A 27141-nucleotide genomic window follows, 5' to 3' on the forward strand; every position below is an offset into this window, starting at 1 on the left:
ACATAACACAATACAAAACAGAAAAATTAATATTAACCTTCTGCAAATCAAAGGCAATTAAACATGTAAACATGCACGCGGCTAATTTTCATTCACATCGACCCACTTACCCACCCACACAAAGACACACGCAGGGATACAGAAATGCAATCACACTTCCATACAAAAACATCACACTTGATTCCTCTCCCTTCCCCTCACCCATGCAGCTCTGAAAGAAACCTAAGTGCTCGTGTCTTTTATAATGGATCCAATTATGCCTGAATAGAGGTGTCCAACAATGGTGAAAAAACATTGCGTTGACAGCGAAATCTTTGGCCTGGCTTCATCAAGTCTGTTTCATTGTCATGCTTTGGGTCCCAGGCGTGGCTAAACACTGTTTACACAAAAAGAGAATTCAGCCTGTACTTTGGATCACATCAAACAAAAACACACTTATATTCTCTGCAAACACGAGATACATTTCCACTTTTCCACATGTGCACAATGCACATGACAGCAATGCAGTGTGTGAAATATGATGCAATAAGAAACACAGTGAGATGTGCCTTAAGCTGTATTTCTTAAATAGTCTTTAATGAAAAACAAAGTTGATTGACGATCACTAAGCCAGATATGGGACATTAATTTGGTTAAAGATCCATTTGCTATATTGAAGCCAAATAGTGTAGTGTTTTTGTACACATACACACATGCACACACACACACACACACACAAACACACACGCATGTACACACGCACACACATATAGATATAGATAGAAAGACAGAGATATAGATAGATATAATATGATATCATGCAGGACTATGGATGAGTAGATGACCGGCATCCACACTGATCAAGAAACACCTGGTAGCTCAATGTTATAACATCAGTAGAGGACAGCTAGCTACCATTAAAGCTGGAGATCCAGAGTCTACAGTACAATGGGAAGAATAGTGAGCTGTATGAACATAATAAGCCAACTCTGATAGAAGAGAGCAGTGTAACTGAACCTGATAATACCTGCAGTAACAGAGGAAACTACTGATTGTGGCCAGACTCAAGTTAGCCACCAAACCAAGGGCACAACTCCCCCAGTTCACTGACAAAGTCCTATCAGAGGAGATTATTGCAGATGTGACCACTGCTCTGCTCACCATCCACACTACTCGTATCACAGAGCTATTAGATACCCCTGCCTCAGTAATCCTAGAAGGACTTGGGTATATGATCAAGAATGCGTGTAGAGAAAGCTCTTTGTGGAGAAGAAGGCTGGAATTTAAAATCAGAAAAGCTCAAAGGATATTAGTTGGTTAAGTGAAGTGTAGAAAGGCATCATGAGAAAAGTATAAGATGAGGCTCTGGAAACTGCCAAACGAATGTTACAGCTCTGGCTGAAGAGATACCACCAGAGACGCAGGAGGAAAAATATGAGTGGCCTTTTTCAAGGATGCTACCAGGATGTACTCTTAGTTGCAAGAGAATAATAGGAAAGACTAGGATAACAACTAGGACAGACCTACCAGAGCTGAAGATGTTCTCCCAGAAGAATATCTGGGAGAAAAAGGTGCACATAACACCAGTACCTAGAGCAAGAGCCAGTCAGCATCACAAAGGCAGACGTTCCTCAATGAGTTGTTGTTGGAGGAATGAAGAGCTGGACGGCACCAGGACTTAGCACGATCTACACCTGGTGGATGAAAAAGAAGAACACCACTCCATAAACGCGTGGCAGTACAAATTGAAGTAGTGGGACTACTAACAGCAGGTACTCATCTGGACTGGAATTATAGCAACACACACGAATCACATGAGGCACATGAGTTAATACATGAGCACAGCCTAGGGCGTAGTAGGGCATTGTAAATTACACCAAAGCACCAGCTCCTGGATAACACAGCACTACACTAGGACTGTAAGACCAGATAGACCAGCCTCAGCTTTGACTACAAGAAAGACTACAGCTCAATGCCACACACATAGAGACTGGAATGTTTGGCACCGTACAAAGCTAATAGCACACTAATAATGTTAGTCAGGAACTGGGACTGTGGGAGACCACTGGAGACCAAGTCCAAGGGAATTGCATAAGTCACTATCAAGAGGTGATGCACTGCCCCTACTCTTCATCACCCTCTCATGATCCACAACACGTAAAATCACTATATTAGTTTGTTTGGGGTTTTTTTGGTCAGCTGTCCTTTAAAGGTCCGCTTTTTCTAACATTTGACCACTTTAAGACATGCTACTTGTAATGTGTGTTGCCATTATGTGTATTTCAAGTTTCGATCCAAATCGTTTTTTAAACCATACCTTTGTACCTCTGGGTTTGAGCTTGATTTCAGTAAACTACACCCATATTGATACAGACCTGAATGAGACTCTGTTAATTACTTAAGTACAGCCAAAATCTCAGTACAGTTTTTGTTTGTAACTTATGTGAATGCAAATTTTGTCAGATAACACTGAAATTGCAGGAATCGAGATTTCAGTTCAGAGTAACTGCTTGGTAAATATGTTGAGTATGTTAATTTTTTTCCCCTGTATGTTCTGTTGTCTGACAACAGGGACATGACAATATGTACATGCAAAGACTGTTTGGAGTTAAAGATGTTTGTTTATAGTGAATTCGGTTGTAATAAAATATAAGACGAGCGTAGAGAGTCAGAGAGAAGCAAACGGTTAAGTCTTAAAGTTTCTAAGTTCATAGTTAGCTTTTAGCATTACATTTTTTCCAGAGCTGATTACATTAGTGCCTTTAAAGAATAGCAAGATTGTATTAGTATTTCATCAAGTTTTTAGTTCAGGAGAACATAAAAGTATTAGTTTGGTTAGTTCAAGGTTTTTTTCCGCATCACCATACAGCCATTATTTGATATTTTACCAGAGCCATTACGTTTGTCGCATTCAACCTACCAGACTCCACTTACAAACACACACACAGACACAAAGTTTACCTTGGAGAAACTGGGATTTGCTGGGTGCCTCTGGTGTTTAACATATTAGTCTGATTCAAAAATAACGTGTTAAAATACCAGTCACACACACAAAATAAACTCATGAGGCAGAAAGCGGTCCTCTGCCAGCTAAAATTACCTTTTAGAGTTCAGTGGCTTTAACCAGAACAACAGTCGTCCTTGTCAAAGAAGCTCTGTGAGCTTTAAAAATGCTTTAAATACAAACTAATTGGGAATTTTGTTGTTGTTGTTACGAGATGTTTTGCTGCTGAACCTCCAGAGCAGTATTTTCAACATCCATATTAGCAGCATACTATGGTATGGTCGGGTAACTATGGACAACTTTTAGCTCAACTCATATTGGTTACATAATGTTTTACATAGAAACAGAGGAAAATTCTTACTTCCTCCAGGTTTTCATAACTCATATTTTTTTTCCTTTCATCTCATAATATTATAAAAACTAATTTTCATGATAAATCAATTCATTTCAATCAAAGGTAAATATAAAATAAATGATCATAACTGTCACTGCTTCATAATTACTATTAGTATCATTATGATTAGCTTGGATGTTTAATAACATTTTCTTTTGTTGTCAGTTATGTATCTTTTCTCATCTTCAGAGTTGTAAGAAAGTGACTTTTTTCTTTCATTTTAAACAAGCGAGAGTTTAAAATGTCTGTATGACTATCTTTGCTTTATTACAAAGGCTTCCAAACACATGAAGTGGCATTAAATTGTCAATTGTATTCTCTCCTGCTTATCAGCAGACAAAAAGAAAAATGTGTTATTAACGCTTTGAAGCAAAGACAAAGACCAGCAGGGGCGCACGTTGATTAGCATTACTTCAATCCAGTTACACACATGGGCTTTTTTTATGACCCGGTCTGTGCCTAAGATAAGAGATAAGATAAGATAGAACTTTATTAATCCCTCGGGTGGGTTCCTCTGGGAAATTCGACTTCCAAAAAGCACAGCAACGACCGAAGTTACAGTTACAGAATTGTTATACATATATATATATATATATATATATATATATATATATATATATACACACACACACACACACACACACACATATATAAATACAGAGACAAATATAAATAAAATATACAAAGGGGATAAATAGAATAAATAGGAATAAAAAATAAAAATACAAGTGAATTGCACATTTCAAGTATTGAGTCTATTGCACTGTTGACTATTTACAAAAGGTATTGTACAGTGAGGTGAAGAGGCACTGCAGCTTAGTTGTTCCCCCCTCCTTTGTCCTCCTGTTTCCCCTCCCTCTCCCCTCCAGAGAGGAGTTAAACAGTTTGATGGCGTGTGGGACAAAGGAGTTTTTAAGTCTGTTAGTTCTTGTCTTGGGGAGAAGCAACCTGTCACTGAACAGACTCTTCTGATTGTTTATGGCCGTGTGCAGAGGATGCCCAGCATTGTTGCCTGTATTTCAAAAGAGAGGTGAGGTTTCATTTGATGGAGTTTTGTCCATGACAGTCCCTTCTTCTCTTTAACCACAGGAAACATAATGGCACTACTAACTTCCTGGATTTTTGTCCACATCATTTGTTCATTTTGACTTCTCCAATCACCCAGCAGGGAAGTAGACAGGTCTATATCAGGATGAGTGCGTTGCATGATTACAAGTGTAATTTTATGTGTCGGTGAATTCAAATTAACAATCAGAAGAAACGTTTATTTGCAGAGTAGTGCCAGGATTTTAGTGCAAGGGGAAAATTCCTGTCTTTTTTTCTTTTTTTTTTTGTATTTCGCCTTTACTTCACATTTCCTGTCATAAATTTTTTTAGCTCACATGTACGTCACATTTTCATAGGAACTCACCCAATTACGTTAGCAATATTACATGTATGTCACATGGATGGATTTGTGTTTGTTTGTAGGATTATCTGATACCAGAATATCCTGACAGGAGTAGTAGGATATAAATTTCGTTAACAATTAAGGTCACGGTTTTGTTTGTTTTCAATGTTGAAGGTTAGATTGTGTAACAAAGACACAGTTTATACATTCTATTTTCTGCTTCTCAAATTTGGCAGACTACTAAAGGACAATGAGCTGTGAATGTTTTAGCGAGTCACATTTTTTTTTTGTGCTCCCTAATTTACTTCAAAGCTCTGTATTGATTTTCTTTTTCCAGAAATTATACTGGCTATTATATTCAAAAAGTTGAAATCACAGCTTTTTATAACTGTCTATTCATTTTATATTGTCTAATCTGTGTGTGTCACTCCAAAATCACTACTGGCATTTAGGAAATTAAAAGCTTCTCTAACAAAATAATAACTACTTAATTTTGTATTGTTGTAGCAGGTGATTTAAGACATTACTCGACAGCACTAAGATTTCTTCTTTTTGGCTATAGTGAAAAGGAACCTTGTGATTTTTTTTGTCATTTGAAATATTATTGCATTAAGTTGTGATTTCCTGCCTCACTTTATATACATATAAAGTTTTAGAAGCATTGTTTTAGAAAGATAATGTACAGGAAGTCCTGCATTGTAGTATTTACTTGGTTCTTGAGACATACAGTGACATGTATGTGAAAGTAAATGCTTTTTGCAGCTATTTGGTATGACTCTGGATTAAGAGGCTTATATTCTCGTATTTTCAGTCACAGTGAGCAGCTGAATACAGCCACAGTATGGTTCCTATTCATTGCTAAAGACATAATCTGTAGCAGCAAATACAAGTGGAAAGATAGAAACAGAAACCAGAAAAAAATAAGTTTTTAGAAAGAAAGAAGAAAAATATTGGCGAAAAAAACAAGAAAATATTTCCCTATGATATTTTGGAACTGGTACATAAGATGACACAATGTTTTGTTTCTTGGTCGATGACATTTATATGTGCTTGTGTACAAATGTTTCAACACAGGTATGAGTGGACATTTTAGATTAGATGTGTCAGTGTGAGCATGTTTTAATTTACAGTTATATGCATGGATATTTTTCTTTTTCCTACACAAATACTGCGAGCAGGAAAGAGAAGTCAGATATAGAGAAAGTGAAAGAGAGAGAGAGAGGCTGTGTTTCGTGTGTGTCTGTGTTTGATAAGGTAGATGGAGGTCTGGCTGCAGCCTAGACTGCAGAGGCAGCTTGCCAAATTCATCTTCAGCATCATTTATAGCATCTTTAGACACATACACAGTACAAATGCTGTATCATCCACACACATAACTAAATTCACACCTACAACCAGTTATATGCTGTATATTTCCCACAGAGTGAATTAAAACAGAACCATTGACATGGCAGCTAATAGATTTCCTTTGGGTATGCAAAACACAGGCTCACAGTCTCAACCTGAGCTTTAGTTACATCAGTAATTCATTTTGGGTTGCAGCCATATCAATATCCATTTATCCAACAAGCGGCTTGATGGGGGACGAGTGTGACCCCTGACTCTTTGTCATTTCTCAGCCTCAAAAGAATCAGGCTTTAGATTTTTAGGCCGTGAACTCTACAAATGCTGTAAATATCTGTTCAGTAGACATGAATGCGGAAGATGAGAAATGCAGCAAATGATTCTTAATGATGCTGCAGAAGTAGTATATGTTTCTGTCCCTCTTCACAGCGTATTTTCCACTTAGCTTTTCCCCCTTATGTACATTTAGGTTAATAAGTTGGTTTTAAATCAAACTGTATGTACGTGTAGTTAAAGTGCAGACTTTCAGCTTTACTTCAAGGGATTTAGCAAGAACCTATGGATATCACTAAACGCTGTGTTTCCTCCTTTGAGATGCTCTGCCACTGCCAAGCCTTTACTGCAGCTACCTTCAAATACTGCTTGTACAGATTCAGTGGGTTCAGTTCAGGCACTGATCATTGAAGGCTACTGCATGTCTTTGCCTTAAGAAACTCTTGTGTTGCTTTTGGAGCATCTTTTTGGCCATTATCTATTAGATGTTTTCTGGCATAGTTTAATGCATTTCTGTTACTGACTATAACGAGTTGTTATCTGTTAACATTCATAAAGGCATCTTTTGAGCCAACTTTAAAGACTTTGAGAGTCTTTGAAAACATCCTTGACTTGGTTAGAGGTTGTGAAGGATTTTTCTTAACCAAGGAAAGAATTCTGCAATCAACCACTGTATTTGCCATCTGTGGACTTCCAAGCCTGTTGATGTTGTTGAACTGGCTGGTGCATTCCTTTTGAAAATGGTTGCAGTTCCTATACAGTTAATCAAATACTTTTATTAAAACCGTTGAAGTAAAGCTGAAAGACGCTTTAATCACATTTTGATTTTCTAACCTAACTGTAAGTGTTGCAAAAGTACCAGCAACATACTTTAATTAAAAACATTTTACTCTATAATTCACTCTAATTTTTAAAGAATGTGTTAACATTTTATAAGGGTTCTATTAAGTTACCTAACAGAGCCACCCTCTGTTATTTGCTTTCAAAAAGTATCCTTCAAATTTAATATACATCTGCTTTACGGTAGTTTTATTAAGTCCTGGGCACAACCTAATTAATAACACATACATTGCTGCTGTGAGGAATAGTGTTTGCTCTGTTTTCTCTGTTAGCTACCTCGTCATACAACAAAGCCTCCAGTATATTTGTTACAGTACATTTTCACAGCTGTGAATTTTTATGCTGATAACTCTATGAGAATTAGCTGTGTCCCTGCCTCAGAACAATATTAGGTAGCCATAGGTTAATGGTTTATTTGGCCCAGTTTAAAATTCTCAAGAGGGAAATGTTAGCCCTGGGCCAAAAACTCAATTAACCAAAGGTTGGAAGGCTCTAAATTGCAGTTAGCCCTAGGCTAAGTGTCAAGTGAAGACAACACAACCCCTTGTATGTGTGTGTATGCTTGCCTCTGTGTGTGAATACATAAACGGTTAAAAGGTGTGACACATCTCCTCTCTGTCTGCACACTCACATGCACCCTGTCTGGAGCTAGTGGTTAATGCTGAAGTTCCATATGTGGTTAGTCATAAACGCTTGTTAAGCTTCACGTGACACCGTCTCAGGTGCGTGGCACCCATGTATCCCACTGCCGGCTTTCATGCTGGCAGCATCTCTGATTCTCACAATCTCAGCTGTCACCACTGCTAACTGTTACCACGGCAAAACTGTCGCTATGGGTTACCAATAGCCGTGTCCACCGCAGAAGAGCGTGAGACAAAGACAAATCAATCAGCGCTTCTAATCTTCTTTACATGAGGAGCAGGCACAGAGGTATTGCCAAGCCTTGTATGTAGCTCAGAGGCAATACAAAGTGGAATAACAGATTAAGTGTGACATAAACACAAACAGGGAGAGGTGCACGAATTAGCATGGGGAAGGAAAAGGGGAACAGGAGGAGGGGAAGAAGAGCAGAGGTGGGGACTAGAGGGCGTAAGAGGGGCAGCAAATCAGGTTGAGGAAATTGTATGGCCAATCTAGCAAGGTTATTTTGCCATTCACTGCCTTCCTTAATCCATTTTAATTGAATAGATAAGCAAAGTCATTTTGCTCGATAAACTCCTGCTGTGTCATGAAACACCCACATCCTCTTTGCCCTCCATTTCTCATGCTTTCTCTTTCTTGTGTCACCCTCACTCTCGCTTTCTCTCTTCTTATGTGCATCTTTATTATCATTGGTTATTGCTTGCGCTTGTGTGCACACCTATTTTTGACTTAATCACGCTAAAAGTATGAGTGCGAGTGTGCGAGAGCCAAAAAATGAAACAAAAAAAAGCCTTGGAAGTCCATTCATGTCTTATTGCTCGTCTGCGTAGTAAAATCCATCCATCTGGTGCTTCACATTGAAGCAGGCATTACTAATGAAGTATTTTCTATATTTAATGTCCCATGTTTAGAGGGGAACGTGCTGAAAAATATTAAAGGGTTTCAAAAAGTCTGAATATGCATCTAACTGTGAAAAACTGGAGTTATCTGGTTGAGTAAGTCTGTCAGTTGCAGTGCTCAAGAGATTAAATAAAAGTGGAGGCATGAGGGACACACTCTCTCTCTCTCTCTCTCTCTCTCTCGTTTTCTCTCTCTCTGTCTCACACACTAGTTGCTCCATCCTTGTTTCGACTAGTCTCCTGGAGATCTCAGCAGCCTGTTTCTAGTGATTAGCGCAACACCCCTGTCGACTGGACCAAACACAGGCTGATTTAAGCTCTTTGGCCCCCTAAGGCTGATGAAGATCCCTGCAGTGGAGAAGTGATGTGGGAGGTTTAAAAACCACCAGCATAGGGAGAGAGCAATATGTGTCGCGCCATGGGGGGAAGGCATTATGTGTAACGCCAGAGTGCCCTCATTGTGATCCCTACTGGGCTAACAGTCCTGACTGCCTCGCCCTCTCACAGAATCAAGATATAATCATAAATCTAAACTGATTGACTTTGTTTATTTCTCAAACTGTGGCTAAGCATGTTTCTCTTTATGTGTATTTACAAGGCAAAAATAGTAGCAGACACAAGGCAAGTAGTGTAGCTGGGTACAGATTTGCTGTGCAGTTAGGTGAGTCGTCATGTACAGTTTAAAGAAGTGTTCAATTAATTTAATTTTTCCCTGCTATGCCTGCCTTTTGGTGGCTGAAATACACATTTAAAATAAATCAAGGTAACAGATGCATGGTTTTGGAATGTGTGTGTTACACGCCTTCTTAAAAAGGATAAACAACCACTAGTCACTGAATCTGTGGAGGCTGCCATGATTGCCTTTCATCTTTTAGTCATTAAGATAAAAATTTAACGTTAGTTTTCCAATTCATAAGTGAACTGTTCATGCATATCAATTATCATATGCAAAAAAAAAATGTGATAAAAGGAAACAAAAACCTAAGAAGGGAGGACAACCACACAGAAAAAGTGCCGGGTAACGTGCAGATTCTATAACATACAGGCACACACAAGCAAGCTTATTCTTCCCTAATGAGTGTAATTAAGTGTCATTTTTTGTTAAAGCCCAGTCATTAGTATATTTAATTAGCCCACATTGTGCTGTTAATCTGATTGGCAGGACTGACAGACACTGGAGGCTGTATACACACATGCGCACACAAACACACATTATACACACTGTGTACGAAGTAGCTACTTGCATAGATAAATAACCAGCCATCAGGAGTACAAGATATTAAAATTTCAGCATTGAAAAAAATATTCTCTACAATACTTCTTGCTGCTGATTTTTATTAATATATATTATTCATTTACGACAGATTTGATTGATTCGATTTCTTTGATACTCAGATCCGTAGACAGGGAGGCATCCAGCTGCTCGTTGATCTACTGGACCACAGGATGAGTGAGGTCCATCGCAGCGCCTGCGGAGCCTTGAGAAACCTGGTGTATGGCAAGGCCAATGATGAGAACAAAGTAACCCTGAAGAACTGCGGGGGGATTCCTGCCTTGGTCCGCCTGCTGAGGAAGACCGGAGATGTGGAAATCAGAGAGCTAGTCACAGGTACGCTGTCTGTGACAATTTTTTACTTCAGCTCCTAGCATGTACAGTATATCAGTTATTTTCCAGCATGGCTCTGTTTATGGCCTCGGGAGAGATTTTAATGGAATATGTTTGTGTGTGTGTGTGTGTGCAATTCCCATGTTTATGTGAATGTGTGGATAGAATTTGATATGTGAGGATGCAAGGATCTTTCAAGCTGCTCTACATACCACACACCTACACTAAAGCTGCTTTAGGAAAGAATCTTTCAGCCAGCAAAAGGAAAAAAATTAAACTTTCTTTCTGTCTTTTCTTGGTATTGATATTGTATGTGTCTTTCATTCGTTCATCTAATTGTGGTTTTACTTCTTATTTAGTGACTTAAGTGGTCTCGGTTGGCCATGACAGCGCCTGCAACCGTTTTGGCTTAGTGAATGTAGTTCTTCATACAGTCAAGTTTTAGTGAATTAGTGTTTGTCAGAAAACTTTACTATTCACCAAACCAAGGCTGTTCATCTTCTTTACTTGCACAACTATTTCACATTCCACTTGAATGATAACATTCAGTCACAGTTGTCCTCAGCAGCCATGACTTGTATGACTCTTGCAAAGAATGCCAACAATCTTTGTGAATGTTATTTATTCTTAGGAGTGTTTTGTCAAGCGTCCCTTTTGACATATTTTATTAAGACGTGTAAGATGTAATGCAGTGCATGTTTATGGGGGGGGGGTGTTATTATTTTTTGTTTGCATTAATTGTTATTGCATGTCTGCAATGATAAAAAGGTGAATAGGCCCACCTTTCATTCAAATTCTTGCTTAAAGTGGAATTTAAAGCCCCACACTTGTAGCAGGAATCAATCTTGTTTTAACCTTGAGGGAATGAACACTACAAACTAGCTGGTGTAGTTGAAACACACATTGCAGCAGTGCATACACCCACACGCACAAACTTAATAACGTGCAGGCATACAAGCGTTCATGCAAATACACATTCAAATATGTTTAGGCAAAAAATGTATAGATTAAATTTAAACACCCACATAAGGTGTTAGATAATAACACAGATAATACACATTTGAGCTGATATCATCTTTTTTTCCAATATGCCTCCCACTGAGAATTTAATATTCTACTAGAGGAGTAGCAAATAGTAACACAACACTGCACCCCTCGCTGCTTAAAAGAAAAAGAAACACATAGATGTGTGCTTACACACAAGCAAACATCTAGGATATATGGAATTTCAGTGGTCAGCTAGTTATTTTCCAGTATGACATTGGCAATATTGATGAAACATAGTGTCTGTGAATTATGCTTATGCAGCTATGCCACACAGGGGGTTCTTACCCGTTAAAGGCTGATGGGGTATGTCATCCTGCCAGCATGGACACCCGAGTTTGTGAATGTGATAACTTGAGCATGAGACGACGTAGGATTTTTAAATCCATATCACATTCAATCCCTCATTCAAATTAAAACCTTTAACTAGGGACATTTTTCGATGCAGTCACATCAGCCACAGCACAATTTGATTGAGTTCTCCAGTTTCAGAAATAAAATATGCTAATATATAATATGCAGAACTACTGAGATTTACCCGTGTGCTGTTTTTGTCTGCTGAACTCGTGATTTCATGGACAGGCAGAGTTTAAGTGCACTATAGTAAGATTTATACATTATGTTAATACACTAGATTAGATCACTTCATGTGGCGACATATGTATTATAAATACTGTCCTGTAATGCATGATTATATAGGACCATGTTTATTTTTGAATTTTCTCATATTGTTGGTATCAGCTGCACAAAAGGTACATTACATTATCTTGCTGCTCAAACTGTGAATTGTCATAAGTGGCTAGCAAGTGACAGCTAGCAAGCAAGTGCACATTTTTTTCTGTCCTTTTACAAACCCCTGAGATATCGATAACAGCTCGCTAGAGGAGGGTAGAGAAGGAGGAAGGAAGTCTGGAACCTTTTCACTGTTAATGATATCCTCATAACAGGTTGTGTGGCGGCAGGCAATCTCTGCTGCACTAAAAAACAAGGTTTGTTTATATTCAAGATAAAGAAGTAAGAATGTCATTACAAAAAGGCTTCTTTTTTTGATGATCCCAAGGTATACATGTCTGTGATGATAAACGTGCTGGAGAGACTAAGATACAGAAAACAGCTCGGGAAAGGAATGTCTGTGGTCTGTAAGCAGATTAACCAGTGAATAAAATTCACTGCGAGTCATACCGCATCATGTTTTGAGCTCCGACTTTTATAAATAGTCATCTCACACAGACAGACATGCACTGTGAAATTCTATCTCTGCTTCCCCCGTTTCCTGACTCTTCCTGTCTTTGCCCTTCCCTGTCTGTGATTCAGTGTCATGCATGAGTCTCCCCTGTTGTCTGTTTCCTCTGGTACTTGGCATTAAACTCCACATTTTAAATGCTTTCACGACAGTACAGCCATATTTTGAAGTCTGTCTTAATTTGCCTCGCGTAACACCCTGCTGTTGCTGTAATTCACGTCTAAGAAGTGTTGCATAATTATTCTGTAATTCAGTTAGGTTGATGTTGTTTGTCACAAATACAGAGAAGGACTACAGTTAGTTAATTATGTAAGTGGTGATTTATGCTGTCCTGGCCATTGACACAATCCTACCAGTTTAAGGCAGTTTTAATAAAAGCTGTGTTACAGAGCTTGTGTAGTTAAACGTTTTCAGCCTCAATTTTGTAAAATAAAAATGAAGTATGTCTGTAGCGCAAAGAACAAAAATGAAGGGCTAAAGGCAGGTGACCCTTTTTGAGAGAAAGTGTCAAAAAATGGTGAACTGGGAGGATTAATGCTGAGACTCTTGTAATATCTGGACCATATTCACTGACTTATAATCCAGGTGCTGTTGGACAGAACTAATGTTGTTGGACTGTATTTGGGTTGAGCGGCTATCAGATGAAATTGTGTGACTCTATAGCAACTCTTTCGGTAGATCAGTGCTGAAAAATTTGCAGTTAAAACATGTTACGGAAGAGCTAATGATGCTAATGCTCTGTAACTACATGTTAGTGTCTCTGCTCTCGGATGCTTTGCTGTGTCAAATTTTATTCTACTCAAAGTCTAACCTTTAATTCTACTTGACGGCCGAATAATTTGAAAGTAAACAATGACTGTCACTAGGAGAGATTGATCTAGGATTGTGTCACCCTATGCTACCCGTAGACTCAAAAAAATGCCAGTATTGTACCAATTCTGCTTTCTTATTACGTCTATGTTGATCCATCCCTCTAATTTGTAATTAAAGAATCTCTTCAGAATCAGGCATAAATTTTTGTTTTTTTGTTACTTTTGGTGATTGGAAAAACCTTCCCTTTAACTATTTACCCTATCTCTCTGTTGGTTCTGAAGTTTAAATTTAGACAAGCTTTATTGGCTTCCTAGGTCTGAGCGTGAGGTAGATAGGATGAAGTCAAGGCTTCTGGGCCTGTCAGTCAAAGTCTGGTCGATGCAGAGGCTTCGGATGTCAATAGGAGATGCTATCCTTACTCATGGGCTCACCTTGAATGCAGTGGACCATGACTACAGTTTCTGTTGCTGCCTCCTCTGAAATGGCTGAGGGGAGAAGCAACTGCTGAAGACAGCTGTATCCAAAAAGTTTCCATTTGGACAAATCTTCTCAGATTATTATAATTAGTACTTCTCAGTACTTCCATTAGTCACCATCTAATCCGCTTCCTCTCTATGAAAAACTGCACATGGTTGCTTCTCTCAGCTATGACGCATATCACAATGCATGTTTCTGTGAATTGCATTGAACATGAAAACAATATGCTTACATATATTCCGCTACATACGCAAGCGCTCATTTCCAGAAGTCAGTTTGGTAATGAGAATAAAAGCTATGAGAAATGCAGCAGAGAATAACTGCATGTGTACAGAAGTGACTGACTGACTTTTCCACTGTTGCAAGGTTATGTTAAAAACAGCCCAACAATGTTGAATTATACTGCTGTACTCACAAATACAGTTCATCATTTCCTGTTACTTGAAGGCATAAAATATTTTCTGTTGTCAACGTCTAAATCCCCAAGCTCCAAATGCTGCTGTTATTCAAGAAATTTCAATGCAGCCTTTTCACTGTGAAATTCTCTGGTGGTAATGAAATCTCCAGTATTGGCAGTGGCAGTTTACCCACAATACATGATTTTACCTTGTGCTGCCAAAGGTCTTCAGCAAACCTACCGCTGAAATGAAGGTTCGATGACTCGATGGTTAAGTCAGCAATTGCTAGCTTGCTGTCTGAAAACGTTACCCCAAAGCACTATTTTATTTTATGTTATTTTATTTATTTATTTACCGTTTTTCTCATTCACAGATTTTTATAGACACAACAGCCATGCAATTTGTCATCTCTGGCATTGCTCATCACCAGGTTGTGACCCAGCAGCTAACTAATTCGCAGTGAGCTGCACAAATGAAGGCTGTTTAATAAAACATCACCACTTGAGGCCTAACAGGTCTCATTCTTCCCTTACAAGTCACATTCTCATTTATTCATGAATTCATGCAATCATCTCCTCTCTCCCCCAAACCACCAGGCTCCTAGGAAACTGTCTGTCAAATGTCTAAAGGGAACTAGTCAGAGAGGGATGGGGTATAAGGACAAGGAAAGAGAAAAGAAAAAAAGCGCAGACACATGCACTCACAGGCACACATACTTGAAGTATGATGTCACTGTCTGTTGGTCACTTGATGTTATACCCATAAGGACATTGAGTTTAGTGAAGCATTACATATCTATGTTTCTAGAGCAGACAAGTCTGTGTAAGTGTGGTTGCTGGTGTGTCGATGTGTGTGTGTCAGCCTTAAATTTGCAGAATATTGGACAGTGGCCGGTACAATGTCCTTGCCCCAGAAAAAAACTGATCAGTGCATCCTTTTACGTGTCTCCTTTTAATCAGTGTTTTTGTCCATTCGCGCCTGCACAAAAATCAACGTGTCGCTTCCTGAGCATGTATTGTGTCTCAATGTGTGTTTGTTTAGATGTATTGGCCCGAGCAGATAAAGAAAGGCTTGCTGAGTGCTGCTTCTTGTCAGCTCATCAAAGACAACACTGTTTTAACCTGATTGCAATCATACACTGAAAACACTTACCACATGAGAAACAGACCGACGCGGGAAAAAGAAGCAGAGAGAAATACAGAAGATGTTTGACAGCATTCAGCTTTATAAGTCAAGTGTTTTGCTGAATGTGTGTCTTCACTCTGAGGTGGCAACAGAGTGTGTGCATGCTTGCATATGTTTGAGCTTATTGCCTTATTTTATTTTTTTTACTTTGATTTGAGAAGAGCCTGTGTGAATAGCAGGATTAAGTGGAAAGACAGAAAGTTGAGATGTGAAACAAGAGGCTGATTAGTGAAAGTGAAGGCAAATGTTACCACACTCACACTCACATGCCTTAGTACAAGCTCTTGATTGCTGCCAAGCAGCATACAAGGTCATTGTGTTATTATCACCCTCCTTCTCTTGTCCTCTCAAGCTTGCTTCCTCTCATTCTCTCTTGCCCTCTCTCACACACACAAACTCTTCTCTGAAATTCCCAATTACATCTCCCCGTCTCTACTTTTAGCTTTCTTCTTGTATAAACTTATATATAGTCTTATGCATATTCCATCTAATCATTTGCTTTCTGCAGTGGTCTATTAAGTCTAAATTATTAAATATTAATTATTTGGGTTTAACAGCTATGCATTTGTAATTAAGAATTAACCCACTGGCTAAGTAACACTGGCATTTGCTTTCTCACTGCCCTTCCTTGTCTATTCACTGGCCTCATTTTCTTCCCATCCCTTTCCCTGAGATTGACATTATGACCGTATGTAGTAGAGTATAGTGTAAGGCTTCAAGACTGGCATTGCTTTGGGGAATGCAAAGCTGGCTGCTACTTAACATCCATTGCCTCCACAAATGTTTCAGTCAAGTGAGGCTTTATTCATATTTGTCCACAGATCACAGTTTATTTTTCTAGCCCTTTATTATCTTTATTTTCAGTACCTTTATATTTATTTTTAAAGTGCATTTTTCGTTTCAGTTCTCATGCTCAAAAGAAGTTGAACAAATTTTGTATACTTTGGGATTTTATTGTGTATATTTATTTTAAATATGCTTTATTAATTAATTGTTTGCTCCCCAACACATAATAAGTGAGGTCCAGGTTTAACTACAGAGATTTTCCACACTTGCTAGCATTTAAGAAAACAGATGCAGTCTTTATCTTTGGATTTTGCACTCAGAATTACTGAATGAACAGGACACCTTTAAGCTCACTGACAGTTTCTATGAACTGTGGGGCGCAGCATATTGTGATTTGTGCCCATATTTTAATTGTTTGCTAACTGTGCAAATGAACGACATCTGTCATTGGGACATGCAACATCTGGAGTCTGACACGAAATACACGAGAGATGATGACCTATAGCACCACAGCTTTTTATAGTTTCTTGTAGCTTTAAAGGAGGTTGTCTCCTCTTGTTGCAATCTGTTCCAATTTCTCGGCAGTCTCTCAGCTCCTTAATCCACCAGTGCTACTGATATATCTATATTTTCTTATTTTATTTATCCCTGTCACTCTGGTTCCTATATTTTTACTTTATTGTTTTTTGCTATGTAAGAAAGTTCAATGAAAGCCACAGAAACTAACTAACATATCTAGAATGTGACAGTGCTAATGTAGCCTGTGTGTGTATGAGCACACGTGTGTGTTTGATACGTATGAGTGTGTCACAGCTGACCAACAGGGCTACTGCTGTCACCGGTCTGTGAAAAGGCATCTGGTATCCCATCTGACAGGAAGCAAAAAAAAAAAAAGTGTATTTGTGTGTATGTGTGTTTGTGTGTGTTGTATATCCATGTGTCTTTGTAGGCGATTTAGTATATCATGGATACATAAAAACATAAAAACTTGTTTTTCAGCCAGGTTATTTATATGACCATGCAGCTGTGTTTGCTGGCTTTATGTTTATGCATTGCTGTAAAATTAATTTGGCAATAAGTTTGTGTGCGTTTTGTATGACACAGCATGTGATAAATAATGCCAGTTGGAGTCAGATTCAAAAATAAAAGTGTGGGTGGCTTACTCAAAAGTGATAAATATAGGGAGGTGCTATTGTTAGCATTTCCAGTCCTGAAATATGTCCTCGCATGCTCTGAAAAGGTGTGTCTGAGATCAGTGTCATTCTGCTCAAGGTTAAAAAACAGTTTTAGGCTGTTTTTATTTCTTAAAGTAATTTGCTGCCCTGACTCCCAAAATGTAGCCAAATGTATTTCACATGTACATTTCAGAACAGTGAATGGAACCAAGCACATTTTTATTAGGTTTTGGAGAGAATTGTAGCACAGCAGTTAATGAGGTATGTAAGATCAAATAATTGTTAATCGTTTTTGTTTTGTTTTTTTTACAGAAGAGCTTAAAACTTCATTTGATGAAAATGAAACGGTTGGATAAATATTTTTAGCTCTAAAGATGTATTTGATTTATGAAAGTATGAGGTTTTATTTACAAAGTTTGTAAATGTAATTTAGTCGATAAAACTTTGCAGAAAACTAAATCAACAATCAGCGTTCTTGGTGGTTTATATATTAGTGTCGTACTATTATCTAGTCAGTGTAAGTCTACATTGGCAATGACAGTTTCCACAATCCTTCATTATGATGGTGATGATGATGAAGATGATAAGCAAACAGCATCTTTGACAGTAGGCTGCTTAGATCATACCAATGTAAAAGATTATACAAAATAAATTTTGGTGCAATGTGTGTACCACACATGAAATATGGATAATGGTGGAAGATTTAGGTCAGGACATTATCCAAAGCTTGCAATCACATGTAGCACACAGCAGGAGGTAGTCTGCTTAAGATTCATTCTTGCTACAAGAAGGGTTCTGCTTGGTTTAGGCAACGGTGCTGCCTGTGTGGTGCATGCACTGCCGGCTGTGAATTCACTGAACTATTACCAACACTGTTTTAGTGGCAGATTGGCTCAATCAGACATCACACAGACATTGTACTGGGGAGTTTAGTAGGTTAAAGACTAGTTTATGTCTGATTCATCTGCATTTAACATTTGTGTTTCTAACACGCACCTCTAATGTCTAAAGTTCAGAGAACAGTTCCCCTTTAACTGGACTAAAACCTAAGACTTAAGGAGACTCGCGGTAGGCACCCTCATGCCTCAGCCAATTAGAATGAGAGGAAAATGGAGAATGAAAAGAGAAGCACTGAGAAAGAACAAATGTAAATGCTGAGAATATTGGTGAGCCAGTAACTGACCCGATCAGTTACATACAGAAACGTGCAGACAGAAACTAAGGATATAATAGTTATAGTAGCTACTTTGAAAAAGTTACTTACAGAACTGTCTAAACATAAATAGGATAATGTTTCTTATTTTCTGAACACATTCATATGCAGGTGTGCTTTGGAACCTGTCATCATGTGATGCACTGAAGATGCCAATCATCCAGGATGCCTTGGCCGTTCTGACCAATAGTGTCATCATACCCCACTCTAACTGGGACTCCTCCCCAAATCACCATGATGACCGCAAGCTCCACATCCATACATCCCAGGTGCTGCGCAATGCTACAGGCTGTCTCAGGTAAGCAACAGGCACTTAAAATCTTGTCTCAGGTGTTGTTTTCTTCTTCTTTTATATATCACATTATCATTTTATTCAGTTCTGTTCGGTTTTGTTTGTATTGCACCAGTTCACAACAGTCACCTCAAGGTGTGTGTGTGTGTGTGTTTATACATCTACTGACAAATGTCAAATAAATGGAAAATATTTTTGCAGAAAAATCAAAGTTTCTTAATCTTCACCACTGTGCGATTATAGGCACAACTTCAAACAGTATATGCATATTTTGTTCTTTTTTGTTGCTCCCTTTCACGTTCATTCACTGAAGCACATTTGCACCAATTTGTGTTGGTCACCATAGAAACAACTCCTCACATGCTGAGATCCTTTGTGTGTTGACTTTCATTTTGGTGCATTGTGCCTCTAAATTGTTTCTTTGTACAGTTTGAAATCACGGAGGACAACTTACAGCTTTCATGATTACTGTGTTTATGTGCATCTCAGTATGAGAAAATAGGTTTCTATTATATTTCAGTGTGTACTCGTTAACGCCCATCCTCGTGTTAGTAAAGCCTACACTTTATGCTCTACTTTGTGCTCTACTTGTGTCAGAGCAGTTACTGTAGTCTTAATTTAATATGGTGAGTTAAGCATTAAGTTAACTCGCATGAAATTTGCTCCTTGTTGATCTATTTGATCTAAACATCTGTTAAGAGCCTGGCATGCAGACATGATAGTGAATATTTTTTGATCACATAATTCTTTTCTTAGATCTGCTAATCTGGCATGAAAGAATAAAAAGTCAGGCTGATGATGAAAAAGAGCTGCAGGTAATCGTAGTAAGTAGTACAGTAAAACACTGTAAAATGCTGTAGAAGATTTGTTATTTTGGACCACATATGTATTCATATTGAATACGTGTTAAAGAAAAAAGTCAATACTGGTCTGATCTTTAAAATTAGTCATGAGACTGAAATTTTGATGTGTAACTATTTGATCACTTGCGTGCTGCTAGCACAGAAAGTTTGTCATTTGTTTCTGATCATATTTGTTGATCTGTGTACATACTCTCACACCAACCCCACAGAGGCCTGAGATGTTTGAAAAAAAAAGTCTCCACTAGGCCAGCTCTCTTTGAGCTATGTGGGCGATCGTGGCTCAAGAGTTGGGAGTTCGCCTTGTAATCGGAAGGTTGCCGGTTTGAGCCCCGGCTCGGACAGTCTCGGTCGTTGTGTCCTTGGGCAAGACACTTCACCTACCGCCTACTGGCCGATGGCGCGATATGGCAGCCTCGCTTCTGTCAGCTGTGGCTACAACTGTAGCTGCCTCCACCAGTGTATGAATGAGTGGGTGGATGACTGGGTGTGTAAAGCGCTTTGGGGTCCCTAGGGGGGGACTAGTAAAAGTGCTATACAAATACAGGCCATTTACCATTTATGTGCTCAATGAACCACCAGTGGATTAAACCCTCACCCCAACAGTTTTGAAGATTCTTGAGCTATTTCAAATGGTTATCTTCCATTATTGCAGCTATTGGATGTATTTAAAAATGCATTAGGTAACCAAGCTAGAAAAGATCCTCCAACCACCTCGTTGCCACAGCTTTACACACCAACCTCAATAAAGGAAGTGTGGAACCATTCACACTCAAGGTCCCCTCCTCCTTTGGAATGGACTGGAATGGCTTTTCTAGTCTCACTTAGCAGTTTAGACTCTCAACACTTCAAGCCACTTTTTTTTCCCGTATAGTCATACAGTTAAATACTTTACCTTCTATACATTCACACCTATTGCCAATTTAGAATCACCGTTTAACCTAACATGCAAGTATCTGGACTGTGGAAGAAAGCTGTGGTACCTAGTTGTACCTCATGCAGGCACAGGGCCCAGAGACCACAAGAAAAAAGGACTTTCTTGCTGTGAGGTGACAGGGTTGTCGATTGCTGTTGAAGTTCTGACTGAGGTACAAATTGATGATCTCCCACAAGAAGTGGGGGCCAGACACTTCCAGTACAGCCTCACTAAATGTATAGGTATGCCAGGCCTGATCATTTATGGTCGTCATTTGATAACTCGGCTCGTGTCTATGACATATGTACATGATTGCAAAATGATGTAGGGTGGCCTAGCCAAGTGCACTTACAAACAACTTCATCTATATTCATGGTATTCCGTATGGACAAAGTGTGAATTGCACAAATGTCCAGTAACAGAAATCCTTAGTGTGTTCTGTTAACACACCCTCCAACTTTCTGTACCATTGCTCCATTTCCTCGCTGGGGACAGTGGAGCAACTCCAGACTGGAAAAGAGCCAGGCTGCTCTCCGGAATACAAATTATCCATTGAGTTGACCCCAGCTTTATCTAACCCGTATCTCTCAACCTCAAGCACTAGCTCGGCCCACTTTCACCACCAGAGAGGTGATGTTGCATGGCTAAATGTTATTAATATTAATGTTAACTAGTATGCATATCCACCTTTTTTATCCACCGATTAGGTTCTTACAGCTGCAGTACAAAAAACAAATATATAATATATTTAATAGGAAACCTAAATAATATGGGTGTGTATAGCTGTACTTGTATGGGTAAAGACTATATGATACCTAAGTGTGATCATGAAGTTATTCTTCTGTGTAATATTTGTCAATTTTGGTATCATTTGCAGTTATACAGTGCACCACAGACTAGTTTTATATCCTAAATGGGCTATGTATCCTGGGAGCAATACTTAAATTAGACATATTAATTGACTTTTTTAAATGCTTCTTTTAAGGCCAAATGAGCTGAGGAGTTTTCATTTCATGCTAAGCACGCTATTCACCTACGGTTGACTATTTAGGAATGTTTGAGTAAAAACAGTGGTGAATCTAAAACATGAGCTCATCCAAAACACAGACAAACACAACATCTTTCTATGTTTGTTCCTATAGTTAATTGTAGGAACTTGGTTCTACAGAGAAATATGTTTGTGTGGGTTTTTGGATTTGTCCAACACAAGACTCAGATCCTTTCTGGTTCTTGGTTTGTTCTTTTAGCTGTTTGTTTGCCACAATAGAGATAGATTTCCTTAAAACTTTGATGACATGACGTAGATTTTCAGCAATTTTTCCTCACTAACTCACTAAACCATTTATAGAACTTGAGCGCATGTGTGTGTAGGTACCTAAAGATGCGGGGGAAGAAGACAAATGATGCTGTCACTGTGCTGTTCCACATTGTAAAGCTACAGATCAAATTGTAAAAGGTGCTAAAGGAGAGGGAGTACGAGAGGGCAGAAAAGGAAAAAGTTGGAAAAATTTGAACTGAGAGAATTTAGACATGGAGAACAATAAGAGAGAGACACTAACACATAGCAGTGAAGGTGTTTCTGCTTCTCTCCGGGGGCAGCTTTCTATCTCACCATCTTTTTAGAGGGTTAAAGTGACATAAGACCACAGTGTTCAGGTCCCAGTGTACCTGCAGCTCAATTTCAGACCTCTCACCCCTCTTATTATCTCCTTGATGTGTGTGTTTGTGTGGCTGTGTAGGCGCATGAGAGTCCATATTTCTATGTGTACTTATTGGTGTTGCATGTACAGTATATGCTCAAGTGTGTATGTGTATGTAAATGCTAATTTGTTTCCACTATAAAGAAAAAAAACACACACACAGCTGTATTTCTGGTGTGCATGAATGTGTGCATTTCTGCATATTTGTTTTTGGCTCCATGCATGACGCCGCGTGTGCAATCAGACTAGCTGAGAGGATTCTTGGACGCCTACACCAGGATTTTGCACACTATTTTAAAGCTCTTTTTGCAATTATTACTTTTGGCAATCAGTGTGTGAAAAAGTATGCTTGTTGTAATCAATCAGACTGTCCACTTTGGCAAATCCTTCACAGCCCAGCACTGTTTTCCATCTTGTTACGGTGTTATCAAGCCAGACACAAGGTCTTCTCCTCCGTTCAGAGGCTGTTTAACTCCCTTCAGGTTGCTGGTTTGTAGCCAAGCAAGAAAAGAAAACAACTACCTGGTGCCTTACACACACCCTTTGTATGCGTTTGCATGTTTTTGTTCTATTCGTGAATGCTTTCAGCTCGTTTCCATTCAGACACCCACAGATGTGCGTAGAGGAAAGGACTGATTTTTGGTTGATCGAGAATTAAATGCGTGGTCACGAAAGAGTTTGTTTCCATATTTATTTTATGGGTATTAATAGGTTTGTTTGCATGTGTTCCATCTGGTGATGAACCCTCTGCTGCCTGTGCCCTCAATGACACACATACACACATGGACAGACATTTATGCAGAGCCACCACACACCAGCTGTTTGAGACAAAGTCACTCAGTAGTCATTTGTTCCTTGAGCAACATTAGAAGACCATCTGTCTTCGGATTCACTCGTGTCCATGTAAATCCCATGAATGTTGCACCAATTTTATAACAACTAAAAAGAAAAGAAAAGGGATTCGTGTTACGATCAGTGACTATCAGATTGTTTGCCGAGGTACGCTGTTGCACCCTGTAGTAGAAAATCAATGTCAAATTAAAAATGTATAAGTGTCCTTGTGTTTTTAAAACAGTGCAATTGGTGGAAAACATGTCCAACTGGCAATATTTTAATAGTTGTCAAACCAGCGTCTGCAGACAGCAGGAAGCTTGTTAGTGAAATTTTTCTCACGTACACATGGATGCTACTTTTTCAGAAAATAATAATGAATTGTTTAGCGTTGTATATAAGCTAATCAACACTTTTAATGGTGGCTATATGCATACACTGACAAACTAGAGCAATATTATATTCAAATTCTGTATTTTAATTTTGTAGAAAATCGACTGCCTAGTGCTTTAAAGATAAAGCTGTGTGACAGGGTGTTAAAAAACTGCATGCCGACCAGTAAACAGTGTGCATAAGTTAACTGTAAGTTGTTTTACCCAGTTGGCTGTGGAAATATGTGTTGTATTTTTATGCCTTTATTAGACACCAACAGCAGAAACCAGGAACTTAACAGTTTATGAATTTCTTATATATTTCTTGTTGAGTTGTAATAGAAACATTTAATTATACTCGAGTCTTTTGCTCTAATACCCTAAATGTTTTTGTGAAGTTGGACCCTTTACACACGTACAAGACACGGGCGTGGTGACAGCATTTCTTTATTTTGACCTCTGGTTTTACTGTGGTTTTACAATGGGACACAGACACTCGTGCTCCGCTGTCACGGCCGCTCTCCTTCGCTCCGACTGTCACTATGAACATATAAAGAGTCACAATCACATTCACACCCACGCCACAGTTTTCTTTGGATTTTGAAGGATTTCTGGGATCTGGGATCTACGGTTAATTAGGTGTGCTTGGTACATCTTCTCTTTGATCCCCTTTAATTAACTGTCATGAACGTAATTCATTGTTTTCTTTTTCAGTTTATTCATTCCCTTGTTTTTGTTGGAATTTGATAAAAAATAAAAATATATGCATGCCTTTCTCTGCTTTTACTATTTTGACATTCAATCTTTTTTTCTAAATTTGTTTTTCTAAATTTGATTCCCAGAAATCATATTAATATGTCAAAACTTCTCTGCGTGATTCTCCCCACAAAAACTGTTTACTGGAAGGAAGAGAGAACTGATTGAACTTTACCATTTAATGGAAATGTTGCCGTAACTAGAACCAGCAAACAATGAGTTTTTCCAAATATTTTGAGCTGCAGTAGTCAAATGTCGTGCTTGTTTGGCACTGCCACTAAACGAACTACGCTGTTACTTCACTGCAGCTAACAGTTTGAATGGGATGCTTAATCAAGTTCTGTCTTTTTGCTCAGTAGGTAATTATTTAATGATGCAGGCTAATGAGTTAGGCTAAATTAATGAGGAGTGACATCAGATAGGATGAACTGTAAACCTGTAATGGACTCACTAAATAGTAGAGATTACTGGTTAAATTTAAGCAGACACACACACACACACACACACACACACACACACACACACACACACACACACACACACACACACACACACACACACACACACACACACACACACGTAATAGAAAACCTTTTCTTTCACTTTAGTGTTTTCTGAAGCTCATGCAAAGGGTTTTACCGTTTGTAATGCACATGTACATATATTATGTTACCAGCGTCCCTATGAAACTGGTTAAAACAAACAAGTTGGTTTAAATCTAATCTATCAAACTATTATTTAATAAAATGCTTTTTTTCTGCTGAAGAAATTCTGACCTCACTGTTGTCTCACTAAATTATATCTAAGAAGAGGTGTGTTGCAGAATGGTGCAATACGTCATGCTTCATTACCACTAGATTAACAGGCACATGTGCACATAACACAAATGCAGAGAGTTACACACAAACTACACACATACTTGAACCCATCCATGTGCAAAGGCCTTTAAATAGCAGACATACAAATGCTATTAAGCAAAGTATATAGGAGATAACCGTATACTTATAAAAATGACAGTCTGGTCTGATCATCTTAGTATTTCATAAACTACAAAAATGTGGGAAACTTCTTTTTTATGGTCTAGCCTTTAAGAGCTTCTTTTTTCACTCAGCTGCGCACAGCTGTAAACATGGCAAGGTAAATATGGAATGATGTTGGCAGTGTACCCAGAAGAAACTGAAATGTGAAGAGTAACATTTGCTTTATTTTCCTGGAAATCGTTAGTTAGCGCTTCCTTCCTGACGACCTCTTGAACATCATGAAAAATGTGTCATTTATAATTGCAAAGCCAAAATATTGTATAGTTGAGGGTCCATCATTAGATGCTACTGGCTTAAGGATGAGGGAGTGTGACGGGCTTATGAAAACGTGTGATCGCATATCATTGCTTGCTTAAGCATCTACCTTTGTATTATATATGTATGCAGGCTAAAAACCTAATATTATAAAAGCTCTCAATAAAACATTCATGTTGCATTGCTAAGTGTCGTCTCTTCCACTCATGACGAGGCATCATATAAAAGAACATGATGCAAATCTCTGTAGAAGTCGACATATTCAAGGCTAAAGCCGGTGTTAAAGCAGTAAATAATTCACCCTCCCTCTTTCTCACCCACCTTCCGCCTGTCTTTGCTGCTTAAACATTAGTCAAGGTGAAGTGTTTTCACTGTTATGTTGTTTTATATCAACTTGACAGAGAATAGTTCTCCGTTAAGCGGCATTTCCATCGTGTGCTTGTTTGCCCATTAGCATTCAAAGAGGGTGAAAATGACTTGACCTTCTCTTGGAAGCAGGGAGCCGTGAACGTGAAGTTTTAATTGAGTTCTTGTGTCTTTCCCTTTCTTTTCTCCTTTTCTCATCAGTGCAATATTTGAAAGATCTCATTCCCTAGACTAGTGATCTCTTTATTATGGCACTATGATAGATGAACTTGAAGAAGCTCAAACTATACAAAGGTATTGTCTCATTTCGTTTCTGACATTTCAGATTTAAAAGAATATTTAAACTGGTGTCACCACTCTTTAATGTTTGTTTTGTTTGTTTTTCGTCTCGCTCCTTCACCAGTTGTCTGAGCCCACATAGTACATCCTCTATAAAGTGCTATATAGTTACAGAAAATGTGTGACCTGTTACCTTGCACAAGTGTATGTAACTGGTGGCGTTCACACTCTTTAATCTTTGAAGGACTTCCACAAAAGGTTTTTTTGAGTTGAGTTGTAGTTTCTGGGTTTGCCTATCAAATCTGCATCTAACTCTTTGGGTACTTGGGGCGATCGTGGCTCAAGAGTTGGCAGTTGGTCTTGTAATCAGAAGGTTGCCGGTTTGACCCCTGACTCGGACAGTCTCGGTCGTTGTGTCCTTGGGCAAGACACTTCACCCGTTGCCTGCTGGTGGTGGTCAGAGGGCCCGGTGGCCTCTGTCAGTGCACCCCAGGGTGGCTGTGGGTACAATGTAGCTTGCCATCACCAGTGTGTGAATGGGTGGATGACTGAACGTGTAAAGCACTTTGGAGTCCTTAGGGACTAAGTAAAGCACTATACAAATACAGGTCATTTTACTTAATAGCACATTCTTTTTTGTTGATTAGCTGTGGCTGGAAAACTGTGCAGGTGCATTAAAGGTGCTTTAAATATTCCATAGCTTTTCTTTTAGAGTCATTTCTGGGTCTGTTTGCAAGTGTGCTTTCCTTGTGTGAAGATTAGATTTCAGT

At 38.7% G+C, this 27141-nt stretch overlaps 1 protein-coding gene across 3 annotated transcripts in view; it reads left to right on the forward strand.

Moving 5' to 3' along the window:
- ctnnd2a (catenin (cadherin-associated protein), delta 2a) overlaps positions 1 to 27141 on the forward strand; it is a 249321-nt gene that overhangs the window by 171228 nt on the left and 50952 nt on the right. For all 3 annotated transcript variants that reach the window (XM_026179361.2, XM_026179364.2, XM_026179362.2), the window contains exons 14-15: positions 10161 to 10374; positions 18817 to 19003. In XM_026179361.2, the coding sequence (XP_026035146.1) occupies positions 10161 to 10374; positions 18817 to 19003 (401 nt within the window). The remainder of the gene's footprint in view (positions 1 to 10160; positions 10375 to 18816; positions 19004 to 27141) is intronic.

This window comes from Astatotilapia calliptera, chromosome 9, assembly GCF_964374335.1.
Source record: "Astatotilapia calliptera chromosome 9, fAstCal68.1, whole genome shotgun sequence".
NCBI classification, from domain to species: domain Eukaryota; kingdom Metazoa; phylum Chordata; class Actinopteri; order Cichliformes; family Cichlidae; genus Astatotilapia; species Astatotilapia calliptera.